General features: G+C 41.0%; 1 protein-coding gene across 5 annotated transcripts in view; it reads right to left on the reverse strand.

The window, feature by feature from the left end:
* Positions 1 to 1,992: 1,992 nt before the first annotated feature.
* mid1 (midline 1) overlaps positions 1,993 to 14,722 on the reverse strand; it is a 28,438-nt gene continuing 15,708 nt past the window's right edge. For 4 of the 5 annotated variants that reach the window (XM_084023666.1, XM_084023669.1, XM_084023668.1 and 1 more), the window contains exons 3-11: positions 14,502 to 14,564; positions 8,068 to 8,163; positions 7,466 to 7,573; positions 6,195 to 6,343; positions 5,977 to 6,104; positions 4,431 to 4,574; positions 3,771 to 3,932; positions 3,472 to 3,679; positions 1,993 to 3,022 (exon numbers count right to left, since the gene is read on the reverse strand). In XM_084023666.1, the coding sequence (XP_083879792.1) occupies positions 2,674 to 3,022; positions 3,472 to 3,679; positions 3,771 to 3,932; positions 4,431 to 4,574; positions 5,977 to 6,104; positions 6,195 to 6,343; positions 7,466 to 7,573; positions 8,068 to 8,163; positions 14,502 to 14,564 (1,407 nt within the window). In that variant the 3' untranslated portion in view covers positions 1,993 to 2,673. The remainder of the gene's footprint in view (positions 3,023 to 3,471; positions 3,680 to 3,770; positions 3,933 to 4,430; positions 4,575 to 5,976; positions 6,105 to 6,194; positions 6,344 to 7,465; positions 7,574 to 8,067; positions 8,164 to 14,501; positions 14,565 to 14,722) is intronic. The other variant, XM_084023670.1, reaches the window with a different exon arrangement.

The following is a 14,722-nucleotide window of genomic DNA, read 5'->3' on the forward strand; positions in this document are numbered from 1 at the left end:
AATACGCGCAGGTACTTCCTGTTCCGGGAGTGTGGGCGGGGCTTGGTGAAGCGTGAACTGGTCTCAAAAATAGTTTGGCTATTTTTCATGTACATTCTTTTTATAGTGATCTTGGCCTGTCCGAAATAAAGCTTACCACATAACTCTATGTGTGTTTTATTATTATTGTTTTGTCTTTTTGTGGAACATATTTGGTTTTCATGTAATTTAGTTGTTTGATGTATTTTATTTAATTTTTAATTAAATTATTTAATGTTAATGTGTAATATGTATGCAGGTTGTACCACATTCAAACCAAATAAGTCATTTTATTTAAAAACTTGCAGTTTAAATTTGTATGGCAGTGCAAGTTACATAAATACATACATAACTAAATAAATACATGCATAAATAAATAAAACAGAGAGCAATGTTGGGGAAATTGTATTCCAATGTTTTATAATCTCTATTCATCATACCTTCATATAGTAGCTTCTTGACAAGTTAATCGCTTCACATTATTGTAACTTTTATTATTCCTGACCTGAAGTTGCTATTTGTTCTGTATTTCCATTAAGTGACATTTGTCACATGACAATGAATGTGGCATCATTCATTCTTTTTGTTTTGCACAGAAGGATGACAATGCAGTGTCTGTTATTTCTTATGTTATCTTATCTTATCCTGTCCTCTTCTAACTTGTCTTATCTTATCTTATATTATCTTATCTTATCTTATCTTATCTTATCTTATTGTATCTTATCTTATTGTATCTGACCAGAAGCCCACTTTATCATTATTACGATGCTAACACCATAAGATAAATAGACCAACATGACCGATAGGATTTCTGGATGGGGCAGACATAGCCTCAAGAAGCACACTCATTTATCAAAGAAATTACAAATCCAGCAGGTGGAGCCCCAGGGCACAAGTTTAATCCTTCAAGTTGAGATTTTCAGTTCTTATTCATTATGTCTGAAAATCAGTTTATAGTCTTTCAGAGTAAAGTTGAAGTTGCTGTGAGTTTGGAGTCACACATACACATTTCAGAGAGCGTTTACTTTAACATCTGTAATTCGACCATGCCTGTTTTTGTTGAGAACAAAAATTATATTTTCGTTTCGATGTGTTCTGATTTTTTCCCCTTATGTCACAATGAAACAGACACTGGACAAAATGTGTTAACAGTTATTTTTTGTTTGTTTATACGGTCAGTGATTAAATCATCGCAAGCACCTCACAATCAACGGTCCATTGTCCATATTTTCTACAGCATGCTCTTTATATGATAATATAATACAAAATTAATGTTTACTATGAAGCTGTGGTTGTATGGCTTTTTTCAATCACATTTTATTACTTGATTAAAATTAAAATCATATTTTAGTTTCAATATTTCTTGTAAAAACCTTTCCTTCTCTGAAAATGTTTCTTGCTTAAATCATTTTTTTAAAATGATTAAAGAACATTTTTTTTGTCAAAACTAGAACCGTGTCAAGTTTCCTCTGTGATTTCACAAATGACTTCTAGTACAAACAAAAGTGTACACATCTCAAAATCCAGCAAAACCCTGGTGGTCTGACATGGAGGAGGTAGTATCCATGCAGTACAGCTCTGTCTGCAGGGTGTCTCATGGGGAGGTCAGACAGAGTTCAGGTTTTTTCCCCCCTTCTTTGCTCCTGTCTACTTTAGTTGAAAGGGGATGCTGCAGAATTCAAGCCATGTTACGCCAGAACAAAAAGAGATGTCAGAGCAAATCTTGTCAAAAGTTATATTTTGGCTCAGTGTGGGTCAGCGTGAGTCCTGTAAAGCAAGACTGACACTGTTCTCTTCAATGGCGCTGTTGTTTTCTTGTCACTCTAGTGTTGTGGGAGCTTGTTCAACCTTTAATGAGAGATCAAATATAAATGAGCTTAGACAACGAGTGTGCATTATATTAAATTATCATCTCACTGCAACACATTTTTAGCACGCAGTACATCATAAAACGAGGACAAATCACACGGCTAATCAAATGAAGTCGCTTTTATTACATCTTGTCAGGGAGACACTTAAATGTGAAAATTGTGATGGATGATCACATAATGCTGAACTGTGACACATTTACAGATAATAAATATTGGAAAATTGCTGATTTGTGTGAAACTGTCGCTAATCTTTGTTATCCGATTTATTTAAGTGCTTTTTTTTTAATTTACAACACAATGACAAGGGAATATTTTGTATTACACAAGTGGCTTGGATATACATTTTAGAGTGAAAACTTCTCAAAGTGCTGTGATTTAAAAAAAATTCTTTCATTTAAAATACCCAAATGATACAACCCTCGGGAAACATTAGAGTGAGTCTGCTTGTCACTCGAGGTTAAAGGTTTATCATCACCCCTAACACATGAATGGAAAAGCGCGTAACATGCCTTTAGAAACAAAGCAAAACAAATCTGGAGCCTATTTGAAAATTAACTGTAAGCAAACCCTTAAAACCATCCAGCAGTGTAACATACATACATGTGCAAAGCAAAGAAATAGATTCGCAGATGCTTGCAAATCATTTCTCAAATAATTCCTATTCATTTAAACTATTAATTGCATCTCGTTCGGTTACTGTTTTTCCTCTTATCAACAGTATGTGGGCATCACAGTCTGGTTTCTTTTTGGCTACACAAAGAAAAATCCAGCAGGAAAGGTTTTGTCAGTTGTTGTAGTCCGTCCCCTCCAAGTGATCTGGGATGGGCAGTCCAGTAAGGACTGTTAAACACCTGTTCCACACGTTGAACACGGGGCAGACTGGCTGAGCGAAGGCAATATCGAATGTGTGCAAGTGCTGAGAGCCGACAGCGTCGTAGAAAGACAGAGCCCCGGCGTCATAGTCCAGCAGCACTCCGAGGCGACGCAGGTGGGGTGAAGGCTCGATGGGCATCTCCTTGCAGTTGTGACGTACCACCCACGAGTTGTTGCATCGAGACAGCACCCAGGACGCTGAGTTTTTGCCCACCCACTCGTGTTTCGGTGCTGACTTGTATGCAATGCCCACCGCAAACCTGCACGCCAAGTGGTGGAAAACAAAAGTTAGACTTCATAAATGCACATTCTACAACAACGGCACAGCTGCTATGAGATAAAAATGCAAACATCAACATGTCTCACAACGGCAATGTTAGCATACCGCTATGTAGCATGTTCCCCATCATACTTTAGCATGTTAGCATGCTAACATTTCATGATTAGCAATAAACTCAAGGTAAGGTTGAGGCTGGGTGGGGCATGACACTATTTGTGCAGGTAATGAACCAAAAGATATTGGACAAATTAAGATTATTGACCTGAAGTTAAAATGCATTTTGTGTGGATCATGAATGTCTGTACCAAGCTTCCACATCAGATATTTGTGGAGTCATTTGACACAAAACCACAACAGTCAGAGGATAACGAAAGACATCCGGATGCACCCTCTTGGGACCACGAATGGTCACAGATAAACGTTTTTTACCATGAGCTTCCTCCAATCAGAGCTTCCCAGTAATGGCGGCCGCTGTCGATGTAGACGTTCGCCGTGACGCCGTAGCTGCTGTGGCTGGTGAAGCGGTCCTGACTGTGGCTCTTCTTGGACGACGTCTCGTCCCTCTCCACCGTCAGGTTGTCGTGGGACACCCTCAGCTTACGGTGAGCTGACTTTGGGTCCAACTTGAATGGTTGACCTCAAAGGAAGGGGTGAAAAAAAAAACATCATTTTCAACGTGCATTGCAATTCTCGTGGGAAATGAGTTATAGAATCAATTCTTGCCATACTGTTGGTCTTGAGTTTCCCTGGTTCGCTGCTGCGGTTTCCAGCCTGGTTTATGGCCTTCACTATGAAAATGTACTTGGTGCCACACTGGAGCCCGTGGACTGTATAGTGGTTCTGCTTTATGTTTGGCACAATCATCCAGCTGTCAGCAGAGTTACACAAACCTGCAGCAAAGCCAGACAGAGAGTCGCAACAAACCAATGTTATCCTCACTGGAACAATACAGCGTATATGCATACAGTGTTTCAATCTATATCTGCTATTTTTGACTAATCAATATTGTCACATTACCACTCATCCACGTGTGCTTGAGCACTAAGGCAGTTGAGAGTAAATTGCTTTATTGAGCATGTTGTGACCTCGCTAGAGCAATCAATTCAGTCTCTCTCATTTCAACCCTGGGATAATATAGAGCTTATGATTTGCATTTGGATGTGAATCCAGTGTGACTTAGCTATTTTCCCCCATATCCTTTCCCAAACAATGCGAAACAATGCAGTGTATTTTGGTAACATCTCATTATCCATACGAGCATGGACGGAGCTCTCCTCTCCTGCTGCTGAAATACAATATTATGTTTGATTGTACCATAGCCCCCAAACAATTTAACGTTTCTGAGTGAAATCCCTTCATCCCCTGCAGAGAGCGGCATGTGGACTTACTGACAACATTAGACTGGTTGGTGAAGATGGCGTACTGAAGTTCATACGATACAACAGAGAATTCATCCTCTGATGTCCAGTGAACTGTGATTGTGTCGTACGAGGCTGTACATAACTCCTCGCGGATTACTGGCGGATTCGGTGCTGCAAACGGGGAAAAAAACAAAAGACAAATGTTTTTTTTTTCTGAGACAGTAATGACAGCTGAGTGGATTCCGTTTTGCACACAGCGACATAAATAAACCTTTCACAATATGATGTGGAAGCCAGTGGTGGTAAATAGCACCATCCATTTCTGTCTTTTTATTCTGACAAGTGTAATTAAGCTAGAATGTGGTTCCCCTAGCTATTATAGCTAACAGCCCCCATGCTGTGGTAAATTCACACTGAGCATAAACCTGTTTCTTTCTGCAGAAAATAAAGCTTAATTGTAGCCTAACATTTGTTAGCTTTGTAATCGTTCTGTCGCTAAGAGACATAAAGTTGATATATAAACTCTATATATATATAAACCTGCGTCTATTCACACCAAAGCCTTTAAATCGCATGGCTCTATAATTGAATCGACCTGATACTGACTCAAATAGCTGGATTGGGTATCAGTGATACGCCGATCTGGATCTAGTTAGGAAAGCAATGCTTAAGTCAAGCCTGATGTTGCAATAACGATGAAAGAATGATCCCAGTACACTCAACCCAGTGAGTCATAAAGGTTATTAATTAAACACAGGAACTCGGTGCTGGCTGATAGCCAAAACCCAGGTATCAGTATCTGGACTGAAACAGTCAGATGAGTGAGTCCCGGATAAAATATTTTTTTAAAGCACTGTTTTGACAAAAGCAACCCAACAAATGATCCACTTTCAAAATTACAGAGTGTGAGTGAACAAGACGAGGTGAAACCCAGTTTATGGTGTGTAGTCAGCGTGCTTAATTGCAGATCGACTACAATTCTCAACCCTCACGGTTATTTTAACACCACACAAAATAAAATCCATCTCCCTCTCGACTCAAACCGTCTTTACAAGCTGCAGCCTGTCAGTCATAAACCAGGGCAACACTGTTGTTGATGACGCAGACAAAGCGCGTGATTTCCTTCCTGTTTTGTTCTTGTGGCGTTAGCACCACTCATACGTTAATATTTTTCCGTTAATAGTTCATACTAAGGAGTCGGACATACTAATACATGTCACACGGTGTTGTGGTGACTAAATATCATGTTGGTGAGGAGTTTCAGGTGTTTACTAATGCTATTAAAATGCTAAGAAACCAAGACGTTATCGTCGTAAACACCCCAGTTTTGTCCAACGCGCTGATTAATCACATAAACATGCTGATGAAGTTCCCGATGCTTCACTTAGAGTTTTGCTGTCTATTAGGGGTTAAGTTAGATTGTTTAGCTGCTGGCTGCAGGCGTGCTAACGCTAGCTACAGCTGCTGTGGAGGATTTCGCTTTCAGGCTCTGATAAATGGTAGTGTATGCTAGGCAAGCAATGGATTATGGGAAAACATTTTTATTGTGCTTAATTTGCACGACCCCACTCACCTGTGAGGTAATCCAAGCTTTCTAACATTTTCTTCTCCCTTGTGAAGTCCAAAGCGAAAGTATCAAAGGTGTCATTCAGATTAATTTCTGGTAACAGGATCTGAGAGGAGGCTGTTGCCATAGAAACTCTGTAAAAAAAAAAGAAGTATATTGTTAGACAGTATTATTAGACCGTATCTGTTGTCAGTTGACAGTGTCGGCCATCTTTGTTTCCTCACCTCTCACAGGTGCTTTTGGCCGTTTGGAGGAAGCGAGTGTGGTCTGTCTCCTTGAGAGTTTGGTCGGCCTGACTGATGAGGGAGGAGGACCTCTCGATGCACTGCTTGCAGCTGGCTATCTGCTGGGCTAGTTTCCTCATCCGCACAGACTGGGGAGGGGGAAAAAATAGACGCGTTGATAGATGAAAAGCTTGGTAAATAACCAACCAATGTACTGTATGAGGCACCAACCTGCCAGATGCTAGATTTGATTTTATCTCACCAATTACAAAATGCTACTGGGGAGAAATCTGATTTACACCTTTGACGATTAGATTTTGCAGTTGTGTAATACTCACAAGACTGTGAGTTCCAACCTGTTCTTCAATCAAGAACAGGTTGGAACTGGCACTAGGAGTGTATTCATGAAAGATCCCTCATAACTCTGCTATCGTAAACAGACCCTGCTATCCTGCATCTGTGTCACATTGGCATAGGTTTGAAAGAATAAGCAGAACCTGACACAAGGCACGAGGTGAGGAAGGAAAGAGCCCTCCTCCAGAGAGGGGCCATCACAGGAAGCAGGGCTGATTTTTACTTTGACACTGAGTATGGCACACCATGTCACTGCCTCTCTAATGGCATCGAACACGGGGAAAGGAAGGGAAATGATTCAGGAGGCACAGAATAAGCACATTAAATGTATGGACACTGAGCCAGAAGTACTCCTGAGCTGAGGGTTGATACGGAAGACAAAACGTAGCAATAAACTCTGCAGTCTGGTGGGTATTTCAGTGCATTTAGCTTGTAGCTAAATAGACGAAACCACATACAGATCTGAGGACATGTTGCCATCGCCCCCCGTCTGAGCTTTAAGGTCACAAAAAGAGGATGAGCGATTCAATTAGATGAGATGTCAGAAAGCTTTCCCTGAACCATCAATGCATTCTATGTTTTGTTTCCTTGTCACCTATGTTGTTATGTGATGAAAATGTAGCATTGGTTTAAATGGGAGGCCCAAATCTTGCAATAAGAGATAAAAAGAACACAATTGGGTTATTAATTCTTTCAAAAAAGTGTCTCACCTTAACAGCAACCTTTTGGGGAGTTTTTTTTTTTTTTTTTTACCAAACAACAGTGATTTGTCACTGCTATGTTCTAATAAAGAAGCTGAGTTTTGTGCAAGCTTGTCAGCCGTGTGGGGAGGCAAGGTTATCATCACACGCAAGGTGCAACACACAAACCAACAAACAAACAAAGGTTATCCGGACACGAGAGGTTATAAATAGCACCTTTCCCTCCTTTATCTTGGTAGCGATGATTTGTCTCCGCTGCTGTATGATGTTAATCAGCAGGTCACACTCCTCCAGCAGCTTGTTTTCTTGCCGTGACGCATTTACCTACACGGGACAGACGCAGAGATAAGAGATAACAGAGTTCACAATGGAAATCTTTTTTTTCTAACTCATTGAAAAAAATGAATTAAATCATTTTTAATACATTATTGACAGGGCAATGCATTTTGTGCGAACCCCATGTGATAGGAAAACAACCTACAGGGATAATGTTGCCTTTTCAGAGCAGCAATTATTCAACCTTGTGCACAGTTTGTCTTTTTAACCCAAACACATGGCTCGTGATTGCAATAAACATGTTCGCAATATACAATGTTCTTTTTGAGGACTCGAATAACATCTGTGTTTAGTTCCAAGTGTGTGTGCATGTTATTGAAATTATGGATCTATAGACTAATGAGCAGTACATTTTGTTGACCTGATGAAAAGCCGCTCTCGGATACAGTAATTCATCACTGCGTTAATAATTTAATGAGCTGTTTTGCCCGTGAAGTGCCAACAGAAGCGAACCTGAAAGCCGACAGATAAGCAAAGCTCACCTCCACGTGTTGGCAGGTTTGGATGAGTTTCCCCATCAGACTTTCCAACTCACTGGTCCTCTTGATGAGACTGTTGAGGTTGGAATCCAAAGCTTGCTGCAAAAAAAAAATTGAAAATGAGTGTTTCCTCTTCAAACTGACTACACCTTGGAGGAGAGCTGGGTGAATGGGAACATAAGGAGCGTATCTGGCTGGAGCGTAATGAAGCACACGAGAGGACTAGCGAGGCTTCAACAGGATACGACCGGTCACACTCGGGCCCCCGATCAGTGCCGAGGCCCCCCGTGTGCCAGAGATCCCATCGTACTGCCTGCTGAGGCCACGGAGCTTAGCAGAGCATCTGCCAGTGATTTGGACAACTAAACCCCGGCTGTGTTAATCACTGACTCAGATCAAAGGCTTATGTTTCAAGCTTAATCTCTTACTGTAATTGGCTAGCATGATGACTCTGTACTGTGGTAGGACAAAACATCTCCGTCTTAAATAGAAGATTAACGCCTAATTACACATTTACATGCTGCTATCAATGGATTCAATGAAAACAAAAGTGTCGATCCATCAAAAACAAAAGGTGTGGAAATTGCTGGAGCTCAAAAAAAATAAATAAAAATGATTGGTGGGCTTTTTATTACACACAACAAAATCTAGATTATTATAAGTTTTCAACTGAATCAGATATTTGCTTTAAATATTCAAATGAAAAATTAAATGAAAATCTGAATAAAATCAGTAAAAAATAAAAGTAAAAAATCAGTAAAAAAATAAAAGTCTGGGGGAATACCCTAATGATGTCATTGATGAATGTTCCAAATTCTGGGCGGAGTCAATCTTTTCTTTAAGAACACTTCAAAGGCACGTCTGCTCTATAAATTCAGCTCAAAGGCAGTTTGTAACCACAGTTCCACTGTAGTGTACCTCTTCGTAACAATTCACCCAGATTGCTGTTTAGTCATATTACATTTGTTGATAAACAGAAGGAGTAGATAATGATAAAACTGGCAAAAATGTTCAATCGTAAAACGGTGATTCCTCGGGAGTTTGAAGAGAGCACAATGACCATCCAGGAAAATGACAAAACACCTGCAGGAATGAGGCTTCTCCAGGTTTGTGCCGTTCGTAATGAAACAGATACCATAAAACAGCAGAATGGCATTCTGACTTCCGAAATAGATGACCTCAACAGTAAGCTTGCAAATGGCCAAGACTTACAGAAAACGTATAAAGGGCTCCAAGCTGACAGGAAAGAAGCCAATGAGCTGAACAAAAGACTGGAGAAGCAAGTGCAGGAGTTGCGCATTAAACTCCAGAAACAAACAGCCTTGGAGGAAAAATGTCGGTCCGCACAAGAAGAAAAAGAAATCCTCCTCCAAAAAAGCTGCAATCTCAGGGAAGAACTTGTGGACATAACCAGGAAACTGGTCGACTGCGATGTTCTAGAGAAGGAATATAGGGTGACAAAGGCTAAGAACAAGACCCTGAGACAGCAAAATAATGTGCTGGAGCACAAATTTGAGGACATCTTCCAGAAGGTCTTGAGGCAGGATAAACTGGCAGAAAAACATGCAAACAGGCTGCGAGAGAATAGTGTATTGACCATAGAATGCGCTTCTCTGGGAGAACAGGTGCATGAGCTTCAGGGCAAACTCAGAGACGAAAAGAGGATGAGAGCTGAATACGGAGCGCTGAAAGCCGAAAGATCGTCGAAGATGAGGCACAATTACAACCTCGATCGCAAAGTCCAAGACCTGAGAAGCGAGTACGAAATTGTAAAACCTTTTATCGACAAATACTGCAACCTCAAAAAAGAGGTGAATGACATTTCCCTTGAGAAAGAATGTCTGGCGCGCCAAATTCAGTGTCTCCACAACCAGGTCAGAGTACAAGGCGTTTTACGCAGAGAGTATGAGGTACTCAAATCTGCTCGGGACAGCATTTGCTTGGAGAACTCTGTCCTCTACTACGAAATCCAGCAGTTCCACAAAAAGCTCAAGGATTTTGAAAGCGTGGAGGACAGACACAGAGACATCACATTGGAAAGAGACATGGCGTCTCACCAAAGGGACATCCTGAGAGCTGAAAGGCTCCAAAACGGGCGTCAGTCCAGCTGAGCTGACCAGATGTGAGTTGAGCCTGGGAGATAGTCTTGCTTTAGATAGGTAAGGCTAGACATGCTCCTTCACTCTGGGAATGGGTTTTCACCGGGTGCTCCGGTTTCCCCAACTTAACAATTAGATAACTTAAAAAAAATCCCAGGCTCGCTCATTTAAAAGAGCAGCTGCCAACTTTGAAACCAACAAAGTAACATATGACACTAGGGATGCCCCGATACCACTTTTGTTCAGACCAAGAACAAAAGGACCTAGATTTGGGTACTTGCTGATGCCGAGTACCGATATGCATACTTAATAATGCTTAAAATTACTTTGAAAGAGAGAGAGATAGAGCATGATGGTGAGCATGAAGTCAGCAGCACTTAAAGAAAGAGCGTCAGGCGACGTTACAGCTGTGGATCACGTCACGGCTGCCATCGCTCCTGCTCCGCCGCCTACCTGATGTCTCTGCCGTAAAGTGTCAGCGTGGTAGTACCGGACGTGTCATATAAGCAATATGAAAGGTGTAAAGCAGGGATGCACTGATATATAGTGTAAAAGTACATCTCAGCAACACATTCATTTTTTTAAAGTTAGATTGTTGAGCAGTTGAGCAGTCACACAGCGGGCAGGTGGAGCTACAATGTGGTGTTTCCAGCATCAGGCCAGTTAGCAGTCTGCATCGGTCAGGATCTCAGTGGACTCTGCTGGACCAGAAAGCATAGCCAGTGATCCCGGGAGTCCATGGACTACTACTGTTGATACTATTGCTACTGTTAATACCACCGCTACTGTTAATGCTACTACTACCATACTACCAACACCAAATGCAGTTGGAACCCAAGGGCCTGGGCTGCACGAGATTTCTGCCTAAAAGCCTATTAAGGCAGTTTTTTCTCGCCACTGTCGCTGTAACGCTTGCCCCTGGGTGATGTTGGGAATTTGAAATTGTGTTGACTCTTGAAATTTTGAGCGTATTCTAGTCCTGCTCAATGTGTTAAGTGTCCTGAGATGTCTTCTGTTGTGATTTGACACTATAAATAAAATTGAATTGAATTGTTGGCCTTCTGTTGCGTAGGACAGTGTCAGAGTAAACGAGGCGAGAGAGAGACAAGCTTTAAAGGAGGGTTGCAGGGCGGATTCAAACCTGCAACCGCTGCAGTGAGCATCGGTACATGGGGTGCTAACTCTACCACTGAGCTATTAGCGCACTTATGACATCCATTGAATCAATCAGATCTAGTAGTGCTCTTCAGATGGGGCAGTCATATATATATAAGTGGGTGGTATATTGTGACTCCTCCATAAATGATTGCACATACACTTGCATATTTGTGCACATGTACACAGGAGAACTACTAGAATGTTTCTTCAGGAAACACACACTTCCATCCACCACAACTCAAAAATTTAGCTTGATATTTTCCGTCACTGCCAATGATTATTTGCATAGAAATTGGAATTGCCGTGGAATATTGGAGCTTTGAAGTGTGTTGCTAGTTGATCAACTGGATTTCCCTTATGTGTGCAAAAGTGAGATCTGTGTTCACTGCTGCATGTGGATGCTGCTGTCAATGAGAGTCGGACGTGACAGAAGAAGCTTTACAATTTATCTATTACTAAAATAGGGTTGGTCATCTTGAAAAAATAGGTATTCATTTAATTTATGCATTAATTTATGCATTTCCAACTCTTTTCCAGTAAAAGTAGTGAGCTTATTACAGTCGCACCAGAAATACCATTCTTTTTATCACCCAAAGCATTTGATTTATTGATTGCTGTCAAAGGGAATTTCACCAAATTATTCAACAAATTTACCAAAAAGAAGAAGAAGAAGAAGATTACCACCTCTAGCTTTATAAAGATATTCATGAATTGATGCCTGGGAGGTTCAGGCTGTAAAAGTATAAAAACTCAGATGGATTCTATATTCACTTCATCTCCATATTTTCAAAGCAAAAACATTACAAAACTTTCCCCTTCAAGAAGCGTTTCACAAATTCCAAAAATGTGCAAAAAACAAAATACTGAAACTAATCAAAAGAAGAGAACTAACTGTTAAGAGGCGCATGAGATCAAAAGTTTGTGCCAAATGGTGGGTAGACCTCTTTCAGGTTAGACGTCTCACATTGTGATTTCATAAGGTCGGTGCGTCACTGTGTACTGAAATAGCGGAGGCTTTATTTTACCACTCTCACAGATATGATTTATTTATAAGAGAAGGTGATGAAAGCCTTTTCAGATGAAGGTAAGGGTGAGGTGAGTTCAAAACTTTGAAAACGAACACGCGCACCATCACATATTAATCAAACTGATGTTGAATATAGCCAAATGTATACGGTTGAAACTCCCCCGACGTGTTTGTTGTTTCAATATGACAACATGAAGCCGAAAGAAAGGGAGGGCGAATGGAAAAAGGCTTTAAGGGGCGAGAGACATTTTGGCGTAATGCATTTCTGAATGCACCTTAAAATACAGCTTCTCCTGCAACATTGATAATACTCTGCCTGATGGAAAGCTCTTTCCTAGAGTCGTTTAGAGCTGATGAGAGGAAAGAATAGCAGCTTCCTCCAGAATGCTTCTGGTCCCACACCTTTGCTTTGGCCAGTCTCTCTTCCTTCCTCTCACAGTCCTGACAGGTCACTGACAGGACCTGCGACTTTTATCCTGTGTCAACATTAGAAATTGTATTCATTGTCGGACTTTTCTCACTTCCTCCTTGTGAACGCCACAGGCCCCGTTACACATCAGCGGTTGTTACTTTGTTGGAGGGATGTTGAGGCTTTTGTTGAATGGGAAAAATGCAGAATCACAGTGTGGTATAAAGACAAAAATAAGACAAATATAGATGTATAGATAAATATTCTAATATCCATTAACTCATCATTAAATGTACCTCACTGAAGTATGGATAATAAGCATAATGTTTATTAGTTAGACATAATTGAATAGTAAACTGCTGTGGATTCTACTCATCTAAACAAACCCTCATTTGCTTTATTCTCTGTGTTCTCTCGTGTGAGGCTGCGTAGGTCATTTTAAAACGTCACAGGAGGAAAGCATACAGGTGTAAATAATTAAATGCATGGATTCCATGTAGCTGCTTGAGTCCTATTACACTGTTTCCCAAACCATCGAATTCCTGCGTGAATGAACATTCCTGTTTCTGTAATTTATGCATCACCTTATCTTGAAGGTTTCTTTCCTCTCATAGCTACAAAAACCCCAAGAATGTATGGTATAGTCTTTCATATTAGATTCAATGTTAGAAATATTAAAATGATCAGAACAATACGCACATCCAGACTCTCCCGTGTGGCTCAAAGGTGTACTGCAGATATGAAAGACAATGGAAGAGACCATTGAGAGATGATTTGGCGACCCAGTCTTTGGGAATGGCTGTACTATTGTGTCAAATGCCTCACGGGGATACTTCAATACAAAGGGGCCGTTTTTAATGTTATTAGGAACACTTGCGCTTTCGCTACGATGACTAGTCAACATGTCTGCTATGAAAAAAGGCCTATTACAGACAATAAGCAAAAAGTTCTTCTCTGTTTCCCCTATTGCATGTTGGGATATCCCCCAGTCATGCCCTATACCCCTCAATATGAATAGATTGACATAAACAATGAACGATGGGTGGATAATAACAGCTAAAATAGCAGACCAGGATCAATGTCTCTTACAGCCAAAAGCAGACTGAAGGAATTAACTGCATTATGCATGCTTGCACACACAAACACACACGCCCATATCACAACATCCCTTGTGTGGGAATTTTCATAGAAGCGTGAGGCACTGTGACTGCAAACATGTGTTTGGAAGAAACCAGCAGCAATGAACAAGCTCAGCTGCGCTCCACCTGGGTCCGTCCCGCGAGCCAGGGGGAAGAAAAAAAACAAAAAAAAACACAATTTCTCTCTGAGATGGGAACGGCTGTTCCCTCTTCTGTCACTGGAGACCTCTCACAATGCAGCTAAGTGCATGCAATGTGAGGTCAACAAGATACAAAGACACATGACAACAACAGCAATGAATTGGAGAGAAAATAGGAGAGAAAACGGTTCGTAGCTAGTAAGTCTTGCAGCTAAAGGACACTCTTTTCTCTTTGACTCGGAGAAGGTGCTCATTTCATGATAAAATACAATACATTAACTGTTGCATCAAATAATGAAAACACAAAGCAGTGTACTGAATCTGTCTACATTACTATGTGGCTGACCAGTTGCAAATTCTGTTGGTTTGCAAAAGATACAACCCTTGAAAAGGTGTATTGTGTTTTCTCTCTCCATTAAACAAATCTGTCCCTGAATGTGGAATTAAAGAAATGATGCTGGTCACCTGGTCTGCCTCCTGGTGTGAATGGCCACGCCCCACCACACAGAGCAAGCGGCCAGGCGATTTCTGCACAATGACAGCATGATCAAAACAAAGGAGACAGGTTAAGGCTGGTCCTCTGACCTCTTCTTTGCCAAAAGTGTTGCAAAAAAAGATTGCATCCCAGTTCCACAGTGGCCGAGCAGTGTGAAAGAGAGGAACGGGCACACAAAAGGGTTTCGAGT

This window comes from Eutrigla gurnardus (genome assembly GCF_963514095.1).
Source record: "Eutrigla gurnardus genome assembly, chromosome: 12".
Lineage (NCBI taxonomy): Eukaryota > Metazoa > Chordata > Actinopteri > Perciformes > Triglidae > Eutrigla > Eutrigla gurnardus.